The following is a 27,529-nucleotide window of genomic DNA, read 5'->3' as shown; positions in this document are numbered from 1 at the left end:
GGGCTGGAAGGAATGTTAGAATATAGACTGACGGTGCTGGAAGGAATCTTAGAATATAGACGGACAGGGCTGGAAGGAATCTTAGAATATAGACTGACGGTGCTGGAAGGAATCTTAGAATATAGACGGACAGGGCTGGAAGGAATCTTAGAATATAGACTGACAGGGCTGGAAGGAATCTTAGAATATAGACTGACGGGGCTGGAAGGAATCTTAGAATATAGACGGACAGGGCTGGAAGGAATCTTAGAATATAGACTGACGGTGCTGGAAGGAATCTTAGAATATAGACGGACAGGGCTGGAAGGAATCTTAGAATATAGACTGACAGGGCTGGAAGGAATCTTAGAATATAGACTGACGGGGCTGGAAGGAATCTTAGAATATAGACTGACGGGGCTGGAAGGAATCTTAGAATATAGACTGACGGTGCTGGAAGGAATCTTAGAATATAGACTGACGGTGCTGGAAGGAATCTTAGAATATAGACTGGAAGGGCTGGAAGGAATCTTAGAATATAGACTGACAGGGCTGGAAGGAATCTTAGAATATAGACTGACGGGGCTGGAAGGAATCTTAGAATATAGATGGACAGGGCTGGAAGGAATGTTAGAACAGAATTTGGTGGCAGGAATGGATCATAGAAGATGGTTGAGGTTAGATTTCTCATTTTCCAGCTTGATAAACTGAGGTTCGGAGAAAAAGTGATAAGGGGACTGAGCTAGTAAAGGGCACGAGATCTAGAAGCCCAGGCCCTTGACCCCCCAGGCCAGGTTTTATTCATGACATAAGATTGCCTCTCATGGGACTGACTCTCCAGGCTAGAAAACTTCATTTACAGTTAAACTTTGCTCCACACACTCTGAGTACCCCTTGGGAGGAGGACAAAGGTATTCGCTCCATTCATCCCTGGGGTGGATGTGAACTTGGCCCTGGCTGAAACTGAGGTCCTCAAGATTGGGGTAGGTGAAGGCCAGAAACATCTTGTGAATCGGGTCGCTCCACTTGGCTGCTCAGGCCCGGGAGGTGATGAACCCGTGGCTGAGGAAATTGGGTGGAAAGTCAGGCAGGGGCCAGGGAGTGAATGTCTCTCCCTCCCTGTAATAGCAGCCTGGGAGAGGGGAAGGAAGCCTGGGCCCCCAATCAGAAAAGCTGAGTGTGAGAGACAGCTCTAGCACGGGACCTTTAGCAAGTCTCTGCATTCCTCTGGACCTCAGTCTTCTTCTCTGGTCAATAGGAACGCCAATGGGCTATCCCAGGGAAGGTGCTTTGTAAACTGTCACGTATGAGAGAAACAAGACCAGTGGTGGCTTTCCGAGTTAAGCATGTCCAGGCTATGTGGCAGATGCGTTAGGGGCCTCAGAAGATATTAAAATTTCATGACTTAGCGATGAACATTCTCCTTTGTATGTGGGAGGAAAGCTTGCTTTGCTGCTCACCCTACTTGATGTCTTCCTCCTCCTTCTCTTCCTCTAGTTTAAACATTTTGATGTAACGTTTATTCTGTTGCATAAACTTGATCGTAGATCTTTAGGTCCTGGAAACATAGCTCAATATAATGTAAAGAGTATAAGATTTGGGGTCAGAAGATCTGGGTTCAAATTCAACTTTTGTTATTTATTGAATCTTTGTAAATCTAAGAAAGTCATTTCCTCTCTCTCTGGGCCTCAGTTTCCCCTAAGTAGATTATTTTGGTTGTTAGTCAATATTATGATTCTGATTATTATTTTCGTTGTTAGTCAAATCCTTTATATGTCCATTAGAGTTGAGATGCATTTTTAGAAAATGGTCTCAACTTTGGGACCTGCTTAAAATTTTCAAACCTGGCACAGTTCTGTGGGTAGCACAATGGATAAAGCCCCAAGCCTAGAGGCAGGAGGACCTGGGTTCAAATCTCACCTCAGATAATTCCTAGCTGTATGACCCTGGGTCATACAACTTAAACCCCATTGCCTAGCCCTTGATTTTCTTTTGTCTTAGAATTGACCCAAAGACAGAAGAGAAGAGTTTTTGTTTTTAATAAGAAACTACGTTTTGGATTTATATAATACACAATAAAGGATTCAAAGACAGTCTGCCTTCCTCAAACTTCTTAGGCTTAGGGGAATATTGAAATGAACCTAACAATCCCTAGACATCCACCAATAATAATATCTAGCACTTATAGAGTGCTCTAAGGTTTGAAAAGTGAATAATATTATCTCACTTTATCCTTCTAACAACCTCGGGAGGTAGGTGCTAATATTGTCCCCATTAGATAGATGAGGAAACTGAGGCAGACAGAAGTTAAATAACTTGATAAGAAGAGAGGAAAATGATAGATTTAGAGCAAAAAGAGGCCTCAGGAGCCATTATCTAGTCCAACTCTTTCATGTTATAGATGAGGAAACTGAGAGCCATAGAAGTTAGTCTTCTTGTCCATAGAGCCACAGGGAGTAAGTAATGGATACTGAATTTGAGCTCAGATCCCTTAATCCCATACTCAGTACTCTTTCCATTATACCATACCAAAGATTCCAGAATATCCAGGCTTACATGATACTGTTTTGTCTGTTTAATAAGGCAGGAATATCAGAGTCCCAGATGTCAGAGTGAGGAGGGACCTTAGGTCATAGAACATTGGAGCTAGGAAGCAGCTTTTAGACTGTCTAGTTACATTAGGCCAGGTGTTCTTAAGCTTTTTTCTTGGCATGGACTCCTCGGGGCATGCTGGTGAAACCCTTGGTCCCCTTCTCAGAAGGGCATTCTTAAATGCAGAATAGAAAATACACAAGATGAAAAAGAAACCAATTACATGGGAATGAAGTAATTGGAATATTAATGGGTCCAAGGTCACAGATCCCTTGAAATCTCCTTAACCCTTGGGGGTCCATGGAACTCCGATCTAGTAGAAACCTTTTATTTTACAGATGAAGAAACTGAGTCCCAGAAAGAGAAAGGGATTTGCCTGAAGTTCCACAGATAGTACTGAATGGCAGAGAGGGGATTTGAACCTAGATATTCTGACTCCTAGGCCAGAGTGTCTTCTGACTCATGTCCACAGGCTCACCAAACAGCAATTTGGTTTTCTGGGCTCCAACCCTGAGGCTCATCAAAGAGGCACTGACTTCACAGGCTTCCCCAAGCCACCTGCACCCTCCCTCCTTGCAGAGGCTCACAATTAATTCTTGGAAGTTACCATATCTTTGACCAGCAGATGTCCAGAAGCAAAGGCAATGGAGTTGGGGGGTGTTGAAACTGGAAGCATAAAGGCATAGGAGCAGCCAACTGTACCTGGGATCATCAGATATAGAGGATGGACTCGCAGGCGAATGGCCTGACCCCGGCAGAGAGAGGGAGGGAGAAAACACACATCAAACATGGAATATTAGAGCTGGAAGGGACCTTGGAGATCATCCAATTCAACCTCCTCACTTTTTTCTATTTTTATTTAAATAATTTCTAAAAACATTAATGTTGAACACCAGTATATACAACTAAATTTGTTTAGCAATTGCATTTAAATTAATTTCACCATATAGAGGATTGGTATAATCTATAACAGACTATTGACCACCTCAGGGAGATGGTGGAGGAAGGGAGGGAGAGAGAAAATCTGAATCCTAAAATATCAGAATCAGAAAACACTTGTCAAAAGTTATTTCCACATGAAACTGAAAAAATTAATAGATTAATTTAAAAACATATATACTATTATAACTTTTCAGTTACTGCCAAGTCTTTATCAGGATTCTCTGTCAATTCATTCTTTTTTAAAAAGTGTTTTTCATTGATTTTTTTTGCCTGGGTCTCCCTATTTCACCCAGGCTAGAAGTATAGCCAGGTGTGTATAGAAGTATAGCAGCCATTTGTAAGCTTGATCCCACTGCTGATCGGCATGGAACCTTTGACCAGAATTGTCTTTCCAACCAAGGTTGGTTTGTCTTTCTTAAGCAGCCTGATAGAACTCTACTCCAGAACGTTCACCATTCTGGTGTCAGACTTAGTGAGAGTACCAAATTGATTTTTGTCAGTGTAACCCAGAACTCCTAAACTCAGTCAATCCACCCATTGCAGCCTGCCCTCGTAGCAAGAATTATGGGAATGTACCACCCTCCACACAGACTGGTGCCTTTTGTTTCTATATCAGCAATATTTCCAGGGTATTCTCCCCCTCCTCCTATCAAAGAATCATCCTTTATGACCGAAAATAAAAAAAGATTTCTCTAAAAAGTTCAAAATTAACCAACACACCAAAAAAAAAAAATGGCTGGCATTATCTGTAGTGTTCAGTCCTCCATATTTCCAAAGAAAAAAATGGCTGATGTCTTCTATTTCTTTTCTGGGATAAAGCATGGTCATTATAATCTTACAGCATTCAGTTTCATGGTTTTCTTGTTGTTTCCATTTTCATTGTTCTAGTCATTGTGCATATTATTTTCCTGATTCTGCTCCCTTTATTTTGCATTAGTTGATTTAAATTTTCCTGTGCTCTGCCATCTTCCTAGTCATATTTCTAGTATGCTATAGCATAGTATTATTCCATTATGGCAGTCTACTACAACTTGCTCATTTGTTTTTCACTTAATGAATCTCTATTTAATTTTCATTTTTTAATATAAATATTCTAGTGATTATGGAACCTGTAGGTTATCTGAACTCCTTGGCCAAGCAGTGGAATCTCTGCATCAAAGAGATGTGGACATTTTAGTCCCCTTCTTCACATAATATTCATTCACTCTTAGTAACTCTTTCTTCTTATTTAGTTGTGGATGAGGTAGATTCTACTCTGCTGGTTCTGGGTATTTTTAGTTTGCATTATTTCATAAAGATTTTCCAAATTTTTGTGTATTCCTCATAATTGTCTTAATTGTTAAAGTATCCCATTTCATCAAGGCACTATAATTTCTTTAATTATTCCTCTATTTTTAGACATTTAGATTGTTTACAATTTATTTTTATGCTTTTGTAATTATACACACAGTGCTACTATAAAAATCTTGAGTTGATGGTTCTTTTTTTGTTGTTGTTTTTGACAACATTCGGATTATATTCCCAAGAATGGAACAATTGTTTTTGTGACTTTTGCTATGTGCTACCAGACTACTCTCTTGAAAGACTCATTTGCAATTCTACCAACAAAGTATGAGAGTATTTTCTTCTCCTTCATTTCAACAACAGTGAATTTTCTTGATTTTGAGGGACTGATTTGATATGTAAGATATTACACAACTCCATAATTTGTATCCCAGTGAATGAGCAATGAACAATTTGTGTTTCTGCTTTTGAAAATTCACTCCCTCATTTTATAGAGGAAGAAATGAAACTTGGGGTGGAGGGGAATGACTTGCTCAAGCTGGTGGGGCTTGCATTGGAACTCAGGGCTACCAAGTCCTAGTTCAATGCTCTTTCTGCTCTTCTCTATTTCTCCTTACTAGTTGGTCTCTCTGGCCTCCAGTGAGTTTTGTTGTACCTTGATTCCAACATTAGGAGCAAGCTGAAGCAAAAATGTGGGGGGGGGAAATACCTCAAAACAGAAAAAAACTCAAGCCTGACACCACAAGTAACCATTGCCTTTCCCCTTCTCTGCAGCCTTTCTCAGGCTGACATAGTATGGAGAAAACACTGGGTTGAGGGTCAAAGGGTCTGGCTTTGTATTCTGGTTTTGTCACTTACTAGGCGTGGGGATACTTAAAAAGAACACTCAGAAAAATTTTAAATATTTCAGTAATTTAATATTCTTATTTGATAGGATATTTAATTATGATATATTTAAATAATATGCTAAACACAATATATTTAATTATTTAATGTATATTTATCATGTTATATACTAATAAATTATTATATTGTATAATTATGTAACAATCACATATTTATATTAAATGATTATATAACATTAATGGCATTTAATATATTTGAGTATATGATATATCATGTTTATGATATAAATATGATTTTTAAATAATATTTTTGATGACTTAATGATTAGGGTGTTCAAGCTTGACCATAAAGGAGGTGAAGAAATACACATCCTCCTCTTCTTTGAAGAGATACTTATTTATATATGTGGGAAACTGGCCATCCCGTCAGACTGTTGCCTTGTTGCTTAGTTTTGAAGCACTCTCACTGTGTAGGAGAGTGGGGAGATAAATGGAGAAACAAAAATGTTGTAGGAGCAAAAGATATATGTGAGATTAATTTTTTAAATGAATCTTCCTGCCTCTGGACTTCCTTAAGGAAAGTCTCTCCCCCCTGTTGATTGTGCTCCAGATGCGCGGGCTGGGCCAGAGGGTGGTAACTTTTTAGACCTTTATGGGGGGCACTTACCAGTTCAGCCAGGACAGGGAGGAAGATGATGATGGTGGCCGTGTTGCTGGCAAATTCAGTGAAGAAGGCAATCACTGCACTGATCAGCAGAACTGCAATGGCTGGTGGGACACTCTCCAGAGGATGCAGCTGCCCACCTATCCATGCTGACAGCCCTGACTCCTGCCATAGACCGGAAGAGAGGACCTTAGCACTTCCCCCTCCACAGATATTCCTAGTGCCAACTGGGTCTAGAGAAGCACATGGCTGGTTCTACACTAGTAATATGACTGTTTCCTCATTGGAAGAGGGATTAATTTACCAAAGTGCTAGAGAACTGATTACCTCTTATGTGGATTGATTTGGTTATTGATCCACATAAGCATTCTTTGCATTTGTGTTAGGTAGAGAGCTGACTTTGGTGCCAGGAAGACCTTGGTTCAAGTCCTCTCTCCAACACAGAGTGAGAACAGTGGCGGCGGTGGCGATGGTGACCTGGGTCACCCCAAGGGAAATCAGCATGTGGGTGTACTGAGAAAGGACCCCCTGCCTTATGGTCTAGCTCCAGGTAAGATCTTTGGACTGATTTCCTCTCCTCCACACCCCTTGTCATCCCATAAGGCATCAAAAGTCTTGGCCATTCATATTCTACTTGAGAAATCCTACTCTTTGGTTAATTTGGATACCTGTGTGACCCTGGGCAAGTCACTGTCTCTCCTGCTCTGGACAAATCACGTAGTCTGGAGGTAGCAGAGAAGATGCTCAGCAGCACGGATAGGGCATTTCCTCATCTCAGATGCCCCTATATCAGTGAAATCATGTCTCTAGTCTCTCTTCTATTCTCTGTAGATTACAATGTATTTTTCACATAGATGAACCCTTCTCCCAGCTTGTTTTGGCTGATAGCATTATCCTTATTTGACAGATGAAGAAACTGAGGACTCAGAGTCAGGAATTACCCACCCATGGTCACATAGACTGTGACTGCCAGAACCACGACTCAAACCTAAGAAAAAGGATTTGGAAATTTAAGACCTGAGTTTGAACCCTAACTCTTATACCTGTTAACAAGGAGAAGACTTACTTGTCTTTAATGTATTGATTTCCCTGGGCTTCCCACAGAGTCGAGGATAAAAGGATTGAATGCCAATATTGGTTGGTAGAAAGAACATGAGAAACCTAGCTTTGGTCTTGGCTTTGCTCCTAGTTAGGTGTGTGACTTTGAGGATGTCCATTTTTCTCTCTGTGGGACTTAGTTTCCTTATCTGTAGAGTGAAATCCATGACCCAGGTCCACATCCCAACTCAACCATTAATTTCTTTGGAGGTTCAGGGGGTGAGAACACATTTATTAAATGCCTACAGTATGCCAGGCACTGTATTAAGTACTTTACAAATATGATCTCTTCTGATTCTTTTGACTTTGCATGAAGCAATGACTTGATTTCTCCAGACCTCAGTCTCCTTATTTGTAAAATGCCACGGTGTGACTAGATTCTCTCTGAGGTCCCTTCTAGCACTATCATTCAGTGATTCTGTGGATCCTTTCAGATTTCTCTAAAATCCCGTGATTCTTCCAATGCCTCGTGTAATGCTTGTCCCATGCCTCCCTGCCTCACTGGTGAGTTAGAGAAGAAAGGGTCAGTGAATGAAGAACAAACCATCTCTCCGCCCCCACCTCCCCCTGTTCAGATCCCAGGGAGAGGTGGATGAGGAATGTGGCCTCTGCTCCCCCTCCGTCAGCCACTGGCTCTAGCCCAGAAGGGATGGACGTGGTATCCAATTAACCAAAGAGGAGAAGTTCCAAAGTAGAATGTTAATGACCGAGGGCTTCCCATGCCTTGTGGGATGGCAGGGGGCGGGGAGGGGAGGAGAGGAAAGCAGTCCAAATATCTTCCTTGGAGCTAGACCCTGGGGCAAGAAGGGTTTCTTTCCCAGCACACATGTGTGCTGATTTCCCTGGAGGTGAGCCAGGTCACCATCACCACTGCCACCACCTCTGCCCCTACCTCTCTCTGGGCCTCCATTTCCACACATAGAAAAGAGACAGGATTATGGCTGGAAGCCAAGTGGGTAGTCCATGAGAACAAAGATTTGGGAGCTCTGAGGCTCTGAATGAAAGTTCTGCAAAGCCTTTAGGTGATGGAGAAGCTAAGGCTCCAGATAATGATAACCATCCATCCAAGCCTCTCGTCTTTTATATTCCATCTCTCTGATGTTCTTAAAAAATGTAGTATAAATTCTAAGACAGAAGAAGAGTAAGGGCTAGGCAATTGGGGTTAAATGACTTGTCCAAAGTCACACAACGAGGAATTATCGGAGGCCAGATTTGAACCCAAGTTCTTCTGACTCCAGACCTGGCACTCTATCCACCATGCTACCCAGCTGCTCCTTCTGGTTACTTATCATGCAATTCTTCCGTCTTGTTCCTCTACTAGGCTAGGCAGGGACCAAGCTTTATCTAGCCTCAGGACCAACTTTGCCTGGCACAGGGCTTTGCATATAGTAGGTATCTAATAAGTGCTGGTTGGATTTGAATGATAGTTTGTATTTCTGTAGCAGTTTAAAGTTTACAGAGAGCTTTCCTCTCCATGACCTTGCTGGGATGTCAAAGCAAATATAACTCTCCCCATGTGACAGATAAGGAAACCGAATCAAAGACCTTGCCCAGGATCCCAAGGAAATTCGTGGCAAAGTTGGCATGTGGACATAGGTAGGTCTTCCGGTTTTGAATTCAGGACTTTAGCCCCCTCATCTCCAGATGGAAAAATTGTCCAGACCCTTGCTCAGGGTTACATGACAGCAGGCAACAGAACGAGGACTCTGCCTCTGAAGTCTTTTCCCTTTTAGCACAGGGTGCTTCACTAAAGGAGATCAAAGGAACTGCCTCCTATCATTTCTCTTTTCTTTTCTTTAGCCCTTTCTTTTCATCTTAATAACAACTGTAAGACAGAAGGGTAAGGGCTAGGCAATGGGAGGTTAAGTGACTTGCCCAGGGTCACACAGCCAGGAAGTGTCTGAGGTCAGATTTGAACCCTGGTTCTTCTGCTTCCAGGCCTGGCACTCTATCCACTGTGCCCCCTAGCTGCCCTGACTCCGATCATTTTTCACTTTCTCTAAAAAGGAGATCAAGATTTTCTTTTCTTCCTTTCTTTTTTTTTTCAGTTATATGTAGAAACAATTTTATTTTATTTTATTTTTAACCCTTACCTTCTGTCTTGGTATCAATACTGTGTATTGGTTCCAAGGCAGAAGAGTAGTAAGGGCTAGGCAATGGGGGTCAAGTGACTTGTCCAGGGTCACACAACTGGGAAGTGTCTGATGCCAAATTTGAATCTAGGATTTCCCATCTCTAGGCCTAACTCTCAATCCACTGAGCTACCCAGCTGCCCCCTAGAAATAATTTTAAATCATTGTTTTCTGGCAGTTTAGGATTCAGATTTTCTCCCTCCCTCCTTCCCTGAGGCTATTAATAGTCTGATTTTGGTTATACCAGTGCTTTCATCGAATATATATTTCCATAGTAAGAGCAGAGTTTTCAAGGGACTCTAAAGTAGAGAGAAAGGAATAATCCATGAGCCTGGATCCAGAGGGGCACCGTCCATAGAGATCTGCTCCAAACCTCTCCCCATCCCTCAGTTTACACACCAGGAAGTAAAGTCACCCACGCTCACGAGTGGCAGAGACAGAGCCCAAATAGAAGCTTCTGCCACTCTGCTCCCGATTAGCTCCCAATCCTCCCCTGCCAGGGTGTGGCCTGCAAAGCCCTGAAGGTTCAGAGATGCGATGGAAGGCGGGCAGCTCTGGGTCTTGGGCTCCTGGCTAGGCTGGTCCTTGAGCAGCAGAGGAGGAATGGGAATAAGCATGCAGATCCTTCTCCTAGGCCAAGCAGTCCTCCCCCTGCCCAGGCTCACCAAATACAATCACTCGCTTAATGGGGGCTTCCTGTGACTCCCTTGCCTCCTGGGAGGGGTGCCAAGTCATCTACTAGGTATGCAGGGTCGGTCCCACCACAGTGGCTGGCCTGGACTGGGCTGCCCACCCCGCCCCCAAAGCTGGGAGCCATGGCAGCACCCACTGAGGCTGTATGGATAGCCTTCTGGCCTGGGGTTGTGCTGTCCCTAGCCAACCCCAGACACCCAACCACGCTTCTCTCTGGCCATCTGCCTATCTGGTCTCCCTGTTGCTGCTGCACTCCACAAACTGCACCTCCCACACCACATCTCAGAGGAACTAAGCCTCTCAACTTGGGACTCTGGACCCAAGGCCGCCATGATGTCCTGACTGGTGAAAGCCAACTCCAGATATCCTGATCCTCCAACACACACACCCAGTGCTATTTTTCAAGTCTGCCCAACTCATCATGACCTTATTTAGAATTTTCTTGGCAAATATACTAGAGTGATTTACTATTTCCTTCTGTAGCTTTTTTTTACAAAAGAGTAAACTGAGGCAGACAGGGTAAAGTGACTTACACAGGGTGTGAGCCTAAATCTTAATTCAGAAAGACTGATCTTCCTGTGCTTTAGATTTAGATACTGCTTCTAGCAAGAGCTCATCAATCAGTGGCTTCATGGCTTCCCTCACCATCTCTATGGCTCCCCTAACCAAGACACCCTTTTCTGACCACCATTCCCCTCCATACAGGTTGTCTCCTCTTGTTCAAATGGAAGTTCCTTGAGGGCAGGGACTGTCTCTCTTTGGAGTAGCAGCACCAAGAACGAAGTACTTTTTGTGGCAGAGAGTAAGTGGTTAAAAAAATGCTTATTCATGCTTTGGTGATGGTGGGTAAGCCACTTCTCCCCCCAGGGCATCAGTTTCTTCATCCACAAAATGGAGATAAATTGTAAAACTATTGTAAGGAAAACACTTTATAAACTGTAAAGAAAAATTATGTTACAATCATGCATGAGGAACTTTATAGATCCTGATGAGAGCTCTTGGACGGAGGAGAGGAAGATGCTAACTGCCTTTCAGAAGGAGAAACTACACCTTCGAGAGGTTAAATGATTTCCAACGAGCTCTCTAGTTAGTAAATAACTTGAAGCTAGAGCTCTTGACTCTACCCTTAAGTCCACTTGACCCTCTCCTGATCTTGGCTAGTTAGTTCAGACTTATAATCACAGAATGTCAGAACTAGAAAAAAAAATCTTAGAACAAAGAACATTAGAGCTGGAAGGGATCTTAGAACACACAGAATGCAGAATGTCAAGCAAGAAGAGACTTTAGATGTCATCTAATCCCATCCTCTCTCCCTTTTTTCTTTTTCTTTTTTTTTTTAAATTAAAAACCTTACTTTCTATCTTGGTAACAATTATAAGACAAAAGGGCTAGGGCTAGGCAAATAGGGTCAAGGGACTTGCCCAGGGTCACACAGCTAGGAATGTTTGAGGCCAAATGTGAACCTAGGTCCTCAGGAATCCAGGCCTGGTGCTACATACACTGTGCCACCTAGCTGCCCCACTCTCATTTTTCAATGCAGAAACAGATGACAAAAGGGGAAATCACTTGATCAAGGTCACACAATCTTTAAGTCACAGTGCCAAGTCCCAAACTCAAGGACTCCTGATGCCCCAATCCATGGCTTTTTTAGACAAAAATCACCCCTTCCTTCCATGGAAATCAAAACACCCCCTCCCCAATTCTTCTGTTTTAGCCAAGAACCTTCTGAAAATCAGCTGAGGACCCCTGGCTTAACAACACCTCTTGGGAAACAGTAGGAAATCCATGCCACTTTCCAATATTTCCCCCTTATCTTTTCCCCTAGAACTTCCTGAAGCCAGAATCTAACAAAAGAGAGCCATCCTTCCTCAGTCCATCCTGAGGTCAGCCCCTTAGGGGTCCCTCAGACACTGGGAGGAGGACATTACCTCGCATCCTTTGGCCATTGCAAAGCCCCCACCCAGCAGGAGGATGATGTTCCAAGGCACTGTCTCTTGGGCCTTCTTCCAAGACAGCAGGGGCTCCATCTCTGTATTGGGAGCTGGGCAGAGAAACAACCCCCACCCCAGGAAAACACAATATGAGGGTGCACCTCATTCTTGGTGGAATCCCCTGCATGACCAGGGACTGAGGAGACAATGTTGGCTTTCAATGAATATGTCAGGATGTTTTTTTCCAAAGTGTTTAAGTATCCTTCACTAACAATAATATTTAAAGGGCTGTGATGTGGAAGGATTTGATTGGTTCTGCTTGACCCAAGAGGGAAGAGGAGCAAGGGATGGATGTGGTAGGGAGGCAGATTTAGATTCAACATATAGAAGAGTTTCCAGTAAAGTCAGTGGTCCCTCTCTCCTCCCCTCTCCAGTGACATTAGGCCCTTGCCTAATATGACTCTTCATCTCCTAGCACGCTCTCCCTCCACACCTCGTCTCTTAGCTTCTCTTGTACTTCAAGTCTCAGCTCTTGCATGCAGGAGGTTTCCTGGAACTCTCTGCTGCTACTGTTTTCTCCTCTCCAAAATTACCTACCTCCCATCTACTCTGCAAACATTTTATTTGATTATTTACATGTTGTCTCCTCCATTGAGGTCAGGGGCAGTGTTCTTTGCCTTTCTTTATATCTAGTGGGCAGCAAAGTCCTTGGCATCTAATCAGAGCTTCCTAAATGCTTGACTGACTGGCGATCCCAAAGTGGAATTTGGGGTTGTGTTGGGAGGCCGTACCCTGGAGACTTTCAAGGAAGCTGGCTGACCACTTGCTAGAATACTGCAGAGAGGACTATGGTCAGGCTGAACTAGAGATCTCTGCGGTCATTTGCAACTTGGAGATGCTGTGGCAATGGCACAATGCTCACTTCCCTCTAGTGCCTTCATTCAACCCTATGAGGTAAATAGGGCATGGAACATTATCCCCATTTCACAGACAAGGAAGCTGAGACTCAGAGAGGGATGCGACTTGTTCACGATCCCAACTAGGAAGTGATAGAGGTGACCCTCAAAGCCAAGGCTCCTGAATTCAAGTCTTGAGTTCTTCCTACTTGGGAACTTCAAAATACCAAACTAACCACGTTCTACAGGCATGAGATATGGTCCTGAGACATCACCAATGGTGCATTTTAATGGTGTATCTAACTAGCTCTGTGACTCTGGGAAAGTCTTAGATGCTAACAGTAAAGACGGGACAGGCATGGGTGCTCTGGGATGGATCTGGGATACCTCTCTTTCTGAGTCCAAAGAACTGCACCCATTTCACTTCCTGCCTACCAATGTGGAAAGTTCCTAATCTTTCCTCCAATTAGAAATCATTACCTTATGTTGAATTGTTTCCTTTAAATTAATTGGCCTTATTTGATCATTTTTAATGTATAAAAATCTATCTTCCCTTGTGTTTGGGGTCCAACCCTAAGCTGAAGAAAGGGCTCAGTCCCGATCCGTTGGGCAACTGATGTATGTTGCTTAATAAATGGATATTCTCTGAAGCCTGAACCTTTATGTCCTCAGTCATTTCATCTTTCTTCCGCCACAGCATCTGACTGTCAATACAGTCATTCTCTCTGATCTTATTGCGGCAGACAGGGATGGATATTTCCGTGCTATGGCCTGATGGTCCCAGTTCTGATGTTCTCTACCCTGAAAGTTCATTCATCCCATTCTGTGATCTAGGATCCGTTCTAATTGCACCCGCCTCCCTCCCTACACAAGTGCTATGATTAATTTAGATATTTTGTCTCCAGAATCAGTCTTAGCTCCCCAAAGCCTGCATTGCCATAGTAGAAGGAATACTGGGTTTGGGAGTCTGACGTATCTGGGTTTAAATCCCTGCTCTATTTACTGCCTGTGTAATATCAGGCAAGTTTCTTTCCTCTTTGTGGATCTCAGTTTCCTCAGCTATAACCTCTAAAGTCCCTCCAAGCTCTAGATCAGTGACTGGCCAAGGGAAGCAGCCTAGCATAGGAAAAAGAGCCCCAGACCCCTGAAGCACTTAAACTTAGCAGCTGGATTTAAACTGCCAATCTATGTGACCATGGGCCAGTCACTAACTTCATTTCTTTGAGCCTCAGTTTTCCTCATCTTTAAAATGGGTATAATGTTATGTTCAAAGCCTCAAGGCTGCTGGAAGGATAACATTTCACATAAACCTTAAGTGTGTGTGTGGGGGGGAGTATATAGGAATGAAAGTTGTAAATGGGAATGTTGGTCAACCCCCCTGGAGGCCCAAGCGTTGAATGGCTTACCTTTCAAGTCAAACCACCATTTGAGAGCTGGCTTCTGAGATGGGAAGAAGAATAACACCGTGACGATAGCAATGCCTGTGACAGCATCAGAGAGAAATCTACCAAAAAAAAAAAGAAGGCACAGGGACCATGGGGAAGCCTGGGTATGGAGGGATTCTGTAAAGATTTATGCAAATGAGGATTTCTGAAAAGAGAGCAGGCATTCCTGTCCATTCACAAGGCGCTGGGACCATTGTCAGAAAATGGTTCTCAGCTACAATCTGGGTTACACGCCTCCTGCTGCTCCGGCACACAGGCTGCTGGCCTCAGAAACCCCCCAGAAAGGCTGGGGACTGCCTGCCTGCCCGTCTGCCTTCTGGGAAACAGGTCCAGGCCAAGGATTTCAATATGACATCCCCAGTGCTGGGCCCCTTTCCCCTTCCTCTCCTTGGAAGCTCCCAGGAAAATAAATGATGTCTGCTAGAAAGTACCTGGCAGTGAAGGAGGATCAGAGAAGAACACAAAGGGTTGAAGAAATGGGAGCAGAGTCAGCTTGGGGCTGGGGGTGGGGTATGGAGGAAGCCTTTGGAGGTGCCCCTTTCCTTTGGCATCTGGGAGAGGAACGTGTGAGCAGGGAAAGAATACTAGGGCTGAAATCTGGGGACGCGGGTTCAAATTCCAGCTCTGGGAATAGCTATGTGACATGGATAAATCATGCACCTCTCCTGGCTTCATTCGTAAAGTGAAGACTAGAATGGGCAATCCATAAAGTTTGTCTCCCAGGCTCTGGGTAGAGAGCAAGAGGTGAGAGAAATTTAGAGTAGCTTTCACTTTTAAGTGAGGAACTGGAGACCCAGAGAGAATAAGGGGAGGAGAGAAAGAGATGGAGAGACACAGGAAGAAGAGGACAAGAGTGGGGAAGGGAGGGGAGGGGAGGGGAGGGGAGGGGAGGGGAGAGGAGAAGAGGGGAGAGGAGAGGAGAGGAGGGGAGAGGAGGGGAGAGGAGGGGAGAGGAGGGGAGAGGAGGGGAGAGGAGGGGAGAGGAGGGGAGTGGAGGGGAGAGGAGGGGAGAGGAGAGGAGAGGAGAGGAGAGGAGAGGAGAGGAGAGGAGAGGAGAGGAGAGGAGAGGAGAGGAGAGGAGAGGAGAGGAGAGGAGAGGAGAGGAGAGGAGAGGAGAGAAGGTAGGAGGGGAGGGGAGGAGGGGATAGACATGATGAATAAGTGAAAAAACATGTAATTTATTTACTATATGAAAAGTGCTGTGCTAAAAATAGAAAGAAGTGGAGGGTACAGAAAAGATGGAGAGGGGAAAAGAAAAAAGTAGAGAGGATGAGGGAAATGGAAAGAGGGAGAAAGCACAGTCATTCTCTCCCTTAAACATTACCTCTAAAAAGGAGAGAGATATCTCCTAGAAGGCTTCTTGTATTTGGGACTGTAATTAGCTCTGGAGGTTTGCATATATATATATTTGGATTTAATGGTTGCTCTTTGAAGGGTTTCCTGTTTTTCTCCTTATTTTAATTTAACTTGATCCTGTAATATTGTGAACTGTGTGCTTGTAACACAAGGATGGGATAGGTCTCAGTCTACTTTGGGACATCATACATATATTTTGACAAGTTTCTTGGATAGGGAATATGAGACAAGAGAAATCAGATCTCTAGAAGATGAACTTTGATCCTTTGCTTGAGAGGTATCATAGTATAGGGAAAAGAGCACTGAATATAGTCATAGGATCTGAATTCAGATTGGTGCATGTACCAAGCATGGAGGAATTGAGGAAAACACATCTCCCAACATTTTTTTCTCTATTTCCTAGAAAGAAAATTAAAGATGGTTGACAAGGCAGAGCCTTCTCGGGCCTGGTTTATAGGTCTGACAGCCATATTCCAGTCACGGTCAGAGAAGTCTTTGGATTGAATGTGTCTGAATTGCTTAGGAGAGAAGGAGCCATTCTGAACCCACAGGAGGACTTCAGTGGGCCAATCTCTTCCAGGTGGGAACTAGAACATTCTTTTTAAAGCATGTAAATGAGTGCTGGGTCAGCACTTAGTTTCTAAGGATTCTATAGCAACCCCACAGCCTCCAACCTTGGAGCACTACAGGATCACAGAGTGTTATGGGGGGACCTTAGCATGTAAGAGTTGGAAGGGCTGTTAGAACATCAAGCATAGACTGTGAGAGCTAGGAAAGACTTTAAGGAGATGGAGCACAATGGAACTGTGGAAATAATCACAATAGCTAGCATTTATATGGTGCTCTAAGATTTGCAATGCACTTTACAAATATCTCATGATTCTCACAATAACCTTGCGTGTGGGGTGCTCTTAATATCCCCACTTTTACAGTTGTGGACACTGAGATGGACAGCTGTTAAGTGATTTGCCCAAGGTCACAAACTAGTAAGTATTTGAGACCAGATTTGAATTAGGGTCTTCCTGACTCCTGATCCAGGGAAGGAAACTTCAGAATCTTTTAGTAGGCTTGACACCATCACCATTTTACAGAGAGGGAAATTAAGGAATGCAGAGGAAAGTGATTTGCCCAAAGCAACACAGCAAGTTAATGACTAGAATCTTGGTCTTCTGACTCCTAGTCTGTGCCTATCTCTGTGACAGCAATACATCTTCAAAGTGAGGACAGCTTTTTCAGTGACATCACCCCAAACAGATGAACTCTTTCACAGCCAAGAAACTCCAAAAGTAAGTTCCCCCCTTCCCTGGTAGCCTTAGCCAGCACCTCAAAATCAGTCCAGCCCCCTTCCCAATGGGTACCAGTCCATGTCAGTCATCTCACCCAGGGGAAAACAGACTCGCCCAGCCGGGGATGAACTTCGGATCCCTGGAGAAGAGCAGAATGGCAAACAAACAGAAGAAGAAGAACACGGCTTGTTCTGCAAACCTGTGGAATGCACAAAATAGGGTGATGAGAAGTAGCCCCGGCCCTGAAGGACCTCTCCTGGGATAGGCTCAGGTGAAAGATCCAGTTTGGGGGAAGAACTGGAAGCTTCTTTTCCTATGGCCTCTGGAGTCTCGTGGATTATGACACATGAAACCCCACTTTTGCTTTCTTTGTTCACTGCCCCGATATTTCTTAAAACATAAACACACACAGAGTTTCTGCCCAAATCACATTGTCCGTACTCATGAAAGAATAAATCTTGCCTAACAATGTTAGAAGTTTCTATTTTCCAGGGTACTTGATCGATTACAAAAAGTTTGTAATTTTGCCTCACCACCCCAGTGAGATCAGGAGTGAAAGTATCATTATCTCCATTTTTACAGATGGGAAAACAGAGACCCAGAGAGGTAAAGTCACTTGTCCATCCTCACAGAGCTAGCTGATGGTGGAGTTAGGACTAGAACCCCTCTTGACTTCAATCTCAGGCTCTTTCCCTACTTCCCAGAGGAATTCTGATTCGTGTGTGTGACACGCACACTTCTGTGTCTCTGTGTTTGGGTACACACCTACTCTCACATAGAGTGGTGGAAGTGGAAGTGCTAAGGGACCTGGTAAACATTTGTTGGCATCCTGGAGGCAGCCTCAGAAGATGATAGGACACCGTATTGTTGGCCGAGAGAATGGGACCAAGGACGGTAGCTGAAGAGTGGTGAGAAGGGATCTTTTATAACATAGAGAATCTGAACTAAGAGGCATAGAAGGCTTTGATGACATCAGTGAGGGCCCTCATCATTTATTAGGATGCCCATGCTTTTGTCACCTGACTGGCGTGGCCTAAGAGAACACCAACCTCTGCTTTTTCTCTTAAGCACGAGATGTAGTATCTTAACCAGGTTAACCCAGTTTGGGCACCATGAAAGGAGCCCACAGGACAACAAGGGGAGGGGAGGTGTATCTTCAGATAGAGTCAAATGATTCCAAGGAAAAGAACATATGGAAGTCTGCAATAATTTCACCCACCTCGAGGCTCTGGGACATGTTCTAACACAGGACAAAGCCAGGTCTGAAATAAGTCCAAGGATCATTCAAGGTATCAATCAATTAATTAACATTTATTAAGGACCTGCTACATACCAGGCACCATGCTAAGCCTAGAGGAAAGCTATAGTTCTCTTTGTGGCTTAGAGGATAGAGAGTCAGGCTTAGAGAAGGAAGATCCTGCATTCAAAACTAGTCTAAGACATTTTCTAGCTGCATGACCCTGGGCAAGTTACTTAACCCTATGGCCTAGTCCTTGTAAGGGTTAAATGGTAGGAGTTTGACAAAAGAGAGGAGAGCAGTTGAATAAAACACTTAGTTTAATTTGAGAAGTATAGGTAGAAAATAGGAAAGGAGGAAAGGGAGATTATTATTCTAATATCCTATAAATTCCTAATACTATCTAAAATTTCTAAAACCCTACTTCTGTCTTCTGAGGACAGGTTCTTCTTGCCTGGCAAGACCAGGCCTATCTAACCTACACTATCCCAAAGTGATTCACTAACTACCTATCTTCCTAAATAATAGACAGCCACCACCCACTAACTCCTTCAATCTGTTTCTAGACCCAGCTATCAGTATTTAACTTCCAGTAGCCCTTGACTAAGAGACAGACCTCCTGCACTCACACACTCAGGAGATCCAGAGGCAAAAGACCTTAACTACCAACTAATTCCTTCTTTATCTCTCCCCTTATCTCCTTGGTAACAGAATCTTCAGCTTTGTTTCATTGGCCCTGATCAGTTCTGCTCCACTTAGAAAAACTGCTCTCCTGACTCTTAAAGAAACAGAAGGAGAGATTAAGAAAATCTCTTTAACATCTTTACCCCTCTCTGGCCTTAGAACCAACATGTAGTATTGATTCTCAGACAGAATTTTGGGAAGGGTGTAAAAAAAATTTTTTTTAAAGAATGCACTACTGCTTTCTTCATCTCGAGTCATCTTTTTCCTTCCCCATGCCACAGCCTGCTTAGAACCTTACTTGATTGGGCCCAGATTTTGGTAGTCTTCCCTTATTACAGCTCTGGCTCGAGCTTCAGCATCTGCTTGGATTTCTGATTTTTTTGTCCTCCAGCCCCTGTTGAAATAAAGAGTGACAAAGTTAGGAGCCTAGTAAAGCTGGCCATTAGGTGTAGGGAGAGCAAGAAGCTGTCTGGACAGTACAATTGTGAAAATATTCTAAATGCACTTCCTCATATTCCCCAAATTTCTCCCTTGCTGACCTTCTACACAGTACATGAATTTCCTCCATTATGTACTGGTTTGACTTAAGGCAAAGGTTCTGTTGAAGAAAACTAGGGAGACACCTGTGGACTTTGGTATGAACAGAGAAGGCATCTCATACTTCCTCATCTCATCAGCATAGGCATCTCCTTTGCCTCAACATCCAGTATCTACTGAGCCCATGAGGTATTATAGAATAGAAGTAGGAAGTGATTGCAGTGTAAAAACAATTACCAGAACATTCATAATTATTTTAAAACCATAGAAGGTCTGAGATAGAAGGAACCTGAGGACATAAATGGTTGGAGTTGGATGGCGCCTTTCGGATCATTATATTCAGCTCCTTCATTTTACAGATGAGGAAATGGTCACTAAGGGTGGAGTAACTTGCCCAGGATCACAGGGCCAGGGATGAGATGAGAACCCTGGTCTCGTGAATTCCAGTCAAGGGCTCCACCATCCATTATGTTGTCATAACACCTCATCTTCTGGTATTGCTTATTTACAAAATGTTTTTTTGTCTCATCAACTCAGTGATAGGAGTAGTATATAATTAGCTTCATTTGACATGAGGTTAGAGACAGATAGTGACTTGCCCAGGAATAGCAGAGCCAGCATTTGAAACCAGACCTTATGACACTCAGGCTCAGGCTCTTTCCACCATATTCCCTCCGGCTTCCCAACCTATTACAGAGTGTTTGAGGTTGGAGTAGTACCATTCATAGAGTGCTTTAAATTTTGCAGAGCACTTTGCAAGTTCCCTCATTTGGATCCTCAAAATAACCCTGAGTGGTAGTTGCTATTATTACCCCCACTTTACAGATGAGGAAACTGAGATTCACAGAGATCAAGTGACTTGCCATTGTTGTACAAGTCAGTAACAAATATCTGAGGAAGGATTGTAACTCAGGGTTGTCCAAATATTCTTGAAACAGGCAAGTCTGTTTTCCATGCACTGCCTTAACTATACAGATACACCAGACGCAGAAGAAGCCTGTTTGCAGACAAAAACCAATCAAAAGCCTATAGTGAGAGGGCAGCTGGGTAGCTCAGTGGATTGAGAGCCAGGCCCAGAGATGGTAAGTCCTGGGTTCAAATCTGGACCCAGACACTTCCTAGCAAATCACTAACCCCCATTGACTAGCCCTTACCACTCTTCTGCCTTGGAACCAATAAAGGTAAGAGTTAAAAGAAGAAGAAGAAGAAGCCTACAATGAGCCAGAAGTCTTGCTCACTCCCAGAAGCCTTTGTGGTGTTTTCTGGCTGATCTTGCTGAGCACAAACCCTAACTGAAGCAGCCTTAACCCAGCCTTGTGGTTATTCATTGCTCTTAAACATCCTTAACTGTGCTCCACCTGTTCATAGTGCCTATTCTCCACTCCCAAACACTCCTTGTGGTTCAAAAACATAAATTGTCCCTACCATCTTGGGCTGGGTGGTTCCACTCTGGACATTTCCCAGCATACATGTCTAATAAATACATTTTAATAAAATTTAAAAATAAATAATCTTGTTAACTCAATCTGGACTCTTCTATATTTGAGGGGTGAGTTTTTCACAGTTGACAGGATCAAAGGATCATCATTTGAGAGCCAGAAGAGTTGTCAAAGGCCAGCTAGTACAATCCTATTATTTTAAAGATGAAGAAACTGGGGACTTCAAAGGCTAAAAGGCTTGCCCAAAGTCACTTGGGAAAGAAGTGGCAGGGATTGGATTTGAACCCAAGGTCTCTGTCTCCAGAGCCGGCACTCTTACCACTGTTTTATACAGTGTATAATAAGGAAAACCCCCTGGACAGGAATAAATACCTTATATTGATGCCACCATACAGGAAGGAGATCCATAGCCAGCCGACGAGCAGAAAGAGCAGCATGAGGGGAAAGGCGAACATAAACCAGGACCCAAAGTTCACCACATCACACTGTGGGAAAAAGCTTGAGGGAGAAGGAGGGAGGAGAAAAGAGAACGTTGTCAGGTCAGGACAGCCAGCTCCAGGGGAAATAAGGGAGGACAGGGCAGGGACTCAGGGCGTCTGGGAAGAGGAATGCCCTGCCCATACATCAAATGAGACAAATTTGTAAAGTGCTATATGAATATATATGAATGCTATCTATGTATATTTAACAGTATCATATGTAATTTTATAAGAATACTGCTTTATTATATGACATTATTAATAATAAAATCTGATAGTAATAAAGAAATATGTAAAATATGTAAAATATGTAATATTTATCACATTATTATTGCCTACAGTGCTGTAAAGATTCCCAAGCAAAGTACAAAAACCTTGCCAAGGAGTACAGGAAATACTTGGTTAACAACTATATTATCCTATTGGAATTGATTATTTTATTTCTTATGTGTACACACATGGCAAATGCTATGATTTATTGCCTTTCGTATTGAAAAGGGGATATGGGAAGATTTACTGAAAATCAAAGGAGAAGGGGACGGAAAAAGGTTGGGAGCCCCTGTAGAACTGAAGAGACCCCATACTCTTGACTGTAAATAACAACAAAAATATGTCCATTTACCATCTTCCTCATTCTGGGCTTCTCAATTTCCTCATCCGCAAAATGAGAAACCTTAACTAGATGACCACTGATGTCTCTCCCAGATATTACCCAGGTCCAAATCCCAGTTCAGACAATAGTTATTTAATTTTAAGGGAATCATTTTGTCCTGTGTGTCTCAGTTTGCCAGTCTAAAGAATGGGGATGGGCTTGGACTAGATGCTCTCTGACTTCCTTTCCAACTCTAAATCCTATGATTCTGTAACTTTAAAAACAAAACACAAAAAACCCTTACCTTCTGTCTTAGATTCAATACTGTGCATTGGTTCCAAGGCAGAAGAGTGGTAAGGGCTAGGCAATGGGGGTTAAGTGACTTGCCCAGGGTCACACAGCTAGGAAGTGTCTGAGGTCAGATTTGAACTCAGGACCTCTCATCTGTAGGCCTGGTTCTGAATCCATGATTCTGTTACTTTTGGACAGCACTCTCGTGTTCATGATTCATCCATATCTAGGGTCTCATTTCTCCAGATCAAGATAATGAACTCCGTTTGGGACTGGATGGAGGCATCCTATTCAGATACAGTTTGCATTAGTGTTCTTTGGAGTCCCTTTAAGCTATGAAATTCTAGAATCCTATGATCTCATCTTCATACATCCCCATGAAGCAGGCAGATCATAGGTTATTAGTTCCATTTTACAGATGAAGACATTGAGGCTCGGGGTGGGAGAGAAAGGACAGTCAGCTAATCTAATCACACAACTGACTAATAAGGCAATGAATCAAAAAACTCAGATCTGAAGAGGACCTCAGGAGGCATCTAGGCCAACCTGAGCCCAAGCAGGAATCTGTTTCACAACATGCCCAGAAAGGGATCACCAGCCTTTGCTTGAAAACCTCCATTAATGGGGAGTTCACTATTCACTAAAGCAGCTCATTCCACTTTGGGATAGCTCTAATTAGGAGGTTCTCCCTCCTATTGAGCCTCCCTTCCCTTTCACAGCACTGCTCCTCTCCCATCCCTAACTCCATGTCCCCAGGTTCTGCTCCCTGAGGCTGAACAGGATAAATTTTATAGGCAGAATTCACCTATAGTCTTCCATCCCCTGGTCCCATGATTCTCAGGAGAAAATAACAGGGAGAGGGTCAAGAATATTTCTGAACAACTCTAATTGACCCCATGCATTGAGACATTATTGTAAATGTTCCCCCAAACTCAGTGTGGCCTGGAAGGAGGAAAAGACAAGAAATTCCAGAACTAGGCACATGTCCTACCCTGTACCTCTTCAGCTGGCCCAGCAGGATGAGGTTGGGGGCGGTGCCAGTGAGGGTAGCTGTGCCACCGATGCTGGCGGCGTATGGGATGGAGATGAGAAAGCCTTTCCAGATGTTTCTTCGGTACTCCTCTTCCTTCCTCGTGTCAGAGGCCTTCTCTGGGGGTGCCTCCACTTCTTCTGGTAGGCCTTTGCTTTAAATATTGTCAAAAGAGAAGCTGCTCAGAACCGGTTGGGGTGCTAACTTGTTCACATCTTTAGAAGTCCACAAAACTGTCTGGAATTTGTGCACTCAGTCCAAATCCTGAAAAGCCTTTCCAAGCCTTTAGGAGAGGGAGTGAGGAGGGGAAGTCAGGAAGAAGAGGGAAGGGAATAGAGGAAGAAAGGAGGGAAGGAGGGAGGGAAGGAAAGAAGGAAGGGAAGGAAGGAAGGAGGGAGGGAAGGAAAGAAGGAAGGGAAGGAAGGAAGGAGGAAGGGAAGGAAAGAAGGAAGGGAAAGAAGGAAGGAGGAAGGGAAGGAAAGAAGGAAGGGAAAGAAGGAAGGAGGGAGGGAAGGAAAGAAGGAAGGAGGGAAGGAAGGAAAGAAGGAAGGGAAAGAAGGAAGGAGGGAGGGAAGGAAAGAAGGAAGGAAAGGAAGGAAGGAGGGAAGGAAGGAAGGAGGGAAGGAAGGAAGGAGGGAGGGAAAGAAAGAAGGGAAGGAAGGAAGGAGGGAGGGAGGGAAGGAAAGAAGGAAGGAAAGAAAGAATGAGGGAAGGAGGGAGGGAAGGAAAGAAGGAAGGAAGGAGAGAAGGAAGGAAGGAAAGAAAGAAGGAGGGAAGGACAGAAAGAAGGAAGGAGGGAAGGAGGGAGGGAAGGAGAGAAGGAAGGGAAGGAAGGAAGGAGGGAAGGAAGGAAAGAAGGAAGGGAAAGAAGGAAGGAGGGAGGGAAGGAAAGAAGGAAGGAAAGGAAGGAAGGAGGGAAGGAAGGAAAGAAGGAAGGGAAGGAAGGAAGGAGGGAGAGAAAGAAAGAAGGAAGGGAAGGAAGGAAGGAGGGAGGGAAGGAAAGAAGGAAGGAAGGAAAGAGGGAAGGAGGGAAGGAAGGAAAGAAGGAAGGAAGGAAGGAAAGAAAGAAGGAGGGAAGGACAGAAAGAAGGAAGGAGGGAAGGAAGGAAGGCAGGCTCAAAGTTCTGGGTCCTGAGCTGGGAAAAGCAGAAGCTTAGGCTTGAACCAAGATAATCATGGGATAATCTGCATATTGGGGGTACCTCCCCCAGGCTTTACTAGAATAAGAACCTAGAGAGAACCTGTATATTTTCCCCTTTTAGATGAGTAAAGGCAGCAGCAATGTCTTTGAAACTGAGTTAACTCTGTCCCTTGGTCTGGTTTCCACAGCATTTCTGGAGCTCATCTCCTCCTTACCACTTACAGTAAAACTTCACCCACCCATCCATCCCCTAGCTCAGCCCTGAACTATTTCAATAACCCCCAACTGGTCTCACGTCATCCAGGCTCTGCCTCCACAGCCCGTTCTGCAACTAATCATTAAACTAATCTTCCTAATGCTCAACTCCGATCATGTCACTCCTCTGCTCAAAATACCTTCAATGACTCCCAATTTCTACTCAAGCACCTGACCAGAAATATTTATTAAGCATTTACTCCGTGCCAGGCACCGTAGGGTTGGGGATAAAAATACAAAGGACAAAAATATCTCTCCTCTTAAGGAGTTTTCATTCTAATGGATTAAGTTAAATTTTTGAAGCATAATTTTGTAGGCCTTGTACAACCTGGACCTTTCTAGCCTCATCTTCACTGATTTCCTCTACATACCTTCATGCTTCTCTGATCCCAATATCCTCTCCTTTATCCATGGCCTGGAATGCCTTTTGTTCCCTTCATTCCCCCTATGCCCTATTGCCCTGCCACTGGCCTACCTACTGAAATCTTCTACATCCTTCAAGGCCCAATTCAAATCCCCTCCCCTCTCAAATTTTCTTTGATTCCCCCCAACTGGCAGTTATCTCTTCTAATTGGAATTCTTACAGTAATCTGGGGACAACCCCCACCTAGGCACTTATACCATTCTTTCTTGAATTATAGTTATTTGAGGGTCCACTTTCCCTCACTCTGATGTGGACAACTTGAGGCATCACTTGAGATATTATTGCTCTTCCTATCTCTGCAAGCCTAGCATAGGGCCTTGAACAGAGAAGCTCTAGAAATATTTGCTGAATTGAGCTTTTTCCTAGGAATTTATCCAGCCTAGACTGGAGAGATTGAGCTAACTTTAGGGGCCTACTCGGCTAAGAACTCACTGTACACACAGACAAATCATGTCCCCTTCGTGGGCCACAATTTATCCATCTGTAAAGTAAGGGAGTTTGACTAGACAGTCTTTAAGATCCCACCCAGTTCTGACATGCTGTGTTCTAAGGCCCCACCAGCTCTAACATTTTATGTTCTAAGATCTCTTCCAACTCCAACTTCTCATTTTACGATGGAATTTTATCTGGCTGGTGGGAGAAGAAAAGATTTGGAGGGCAAAAGAAGAGTCTTCCTTGTTCCTATCGAATCACATTCCACTTTCCTGGGCAAACAAGCCACCTGTGACCCTGCTGCATTAGCGAAGAACTCACTCCTCTGTGCTGGCCAGAAACTGTATCTCAGTGGGGACGGTACACAGGCCATTTCTCCGGACAGCAGCTGGAAAAGAAAGAGCAGATCTTCTTTCAGTCGCTGGATGCAGTTTAGTCAACAAGGACTGACCCATCCTGCCGCAGATAGGAGAGCTTGCCCTCCCACCAGGGATCCAGGGCAAAGTCAGATAGAAGCATTGCCTTCTACACCTGCCTCCTCCGAGTTAGAACTGGCTCCAGGCCTGGTTATCTGCAAGCCTACCTAAACGTAGCTTATGTGCATATGACCCAGAACCAAAGCTGTGGGAGATCTTTTGCTTCAGAAGGTTGTCCACAAAAATCCTACTAGGGAATTGCCAGATACGGCTCCATGTTCTTTTGGAAATAATGAAACTGTAATACTGCAGGTTCAAGCCTGGCAACCCAGTATGTTCCCCATTTCTTGACTACCAAAACTGACTCTCAAAAGAGGGTCCGACATAAGTTGTTTGGATTTTAGTCTGGAGAAATTTCAGTCTCTACTTCCATCTCCCAAGAGAGATTTTCAGTTGTAGACTAAACTCTGTCCAGTAAAGGAATTTCTGGCATCAACAAGAGGTGTGTATTTGGGGGGGGGGGGCTTCTAGTGTACCTGAGATGACAATGACTGGGTTGCCACTTATTCTACATGTAGGTATGAACATCGCCAGTCAAATGGGATTAATCCACTCAAAGCATCTAATCACACATTTCATTCCCTGCTCCATTCCTTCTGAAAAACAATTAGAAGCTCGTCTTCCTATTCATAAGATTGTTCTAAGAAAAGACCTTTGGATAACTTAAAGCATGTAAGTATTGTTGATATTATTATTATAACCATTGAATATGATAGCGTGATAGGGAAAAACATATTTGTTCTTATTCTCTAGGACCTGAGGTATAAAATGAGTCAGCTTAGTCCCCAGGAGCATGAGAGAGGGGGAAGAGAAGGGAAGGAAAGAGGGCAAGATGAGGTTAACTAAATTCCAAAGAAATTTGTCCACGTGTAAAGAGAGAGAACAGTCCTGGGGTCACTGGTGCAGGAGGAAATGGGAGTTAATAGCACACTTGTGTGGCTCAAGCCATCTTCTCAGCTCTATCACAGGGCAAAAGGAACTCTGACCCTCTTCCTGATCCAGGCTGGCAGGTCAACTAAGTATCCCAACCTGGTAACAGGTAGAGCAAGACCACGTGAAGCATCTGTGCCCTCCACATGTCAGGCCACATCTCTACCTATTCCCCTCTTTGCTTCTGAGTCAGAGAATTACAGAATCTCAGAGATGGAACAAATCTCACAGGACATACTTCCTACTTGTGGTAGGAATCCCCATTATAGAGATTCTTTTATATATATCTTCATATGTATATAAACATGTTTATATAATATTTTATGATATAAAATATCTATAAATATATAGTACTTATATAATAATTTACCTAAATAAAATAATGTATGTATATATATTTTTTTCATTAAAACTCTTCCAGGGATGGGAAGATCATGAC

At 43.6% G+C, this 27,529-nt stretch overlaps 1 protein-coding gene across 1 annotated transcript in view; it reads right to left on the bottom strand.

Annotated features, from left to right (window-relative positions):
* SLC13A3 (solute carrier family 13 member 3) overlaps positions 1–27,529 on the bottom strand; it is an 83,020-nt gene that overhangs the window by 10,665 nt on the left and 44,826 nt on the right. Inside the window, exons 4-12 of the mRNA XM_001379372.3 lie at positions 26,006–26,072; positions 23,401–23,586; positions 21,413–21,538; positions 19,363–19,458; positions 17,238–17,342; positions 14,463–14,560; positions 12,158–12,270; positions 6,310–6,471; positions 3,179–3,316 (exon numbers count right to left, since the gene is read on the bottom strand). Coding sequence (XP_001379409.2) covers positions 3,179–3,316; positions 6,310–6,471; positions 12,158–12,270; positions 14,463–14,560; positions 17,238–17,342; positions 19,363–19,458; positions 21,413–21,538; positions 23,401–23,586; positions 26,006–26,072 — 1,091 coding nt within the window. The remainder of the gene's footprint in view (positions 1–3,178; positions 3,317–6,309; positions 6,472–12,157; positions 12,271–14,462; positions 14,561–17,237; positions 17,343–19,362; positions 19,459–21,412; positions 21,539–23,400; positions 23,587–26,005; positions 26,073–27,529) is intronic.

This window comes from Monodelphis domestica, chromosome 1 (assembly GCF_027887165.1).
Source record: "Monodelphis domestica isolate mMonDom1 chromosome 1, mMonDom1.pri, whole genome shotgun sequence".
Lineage (NCBI taxonomy): Eukaryota > Metazoa > Chordata > Mammalia > Didelphimorphia > Didelphidae > Monodelphis > Monodelphis domestica.
Note: the sequence above shows the minus strand (reverse complement) of the source record. Positions and strands in the feature narration are given on the sequence as shown.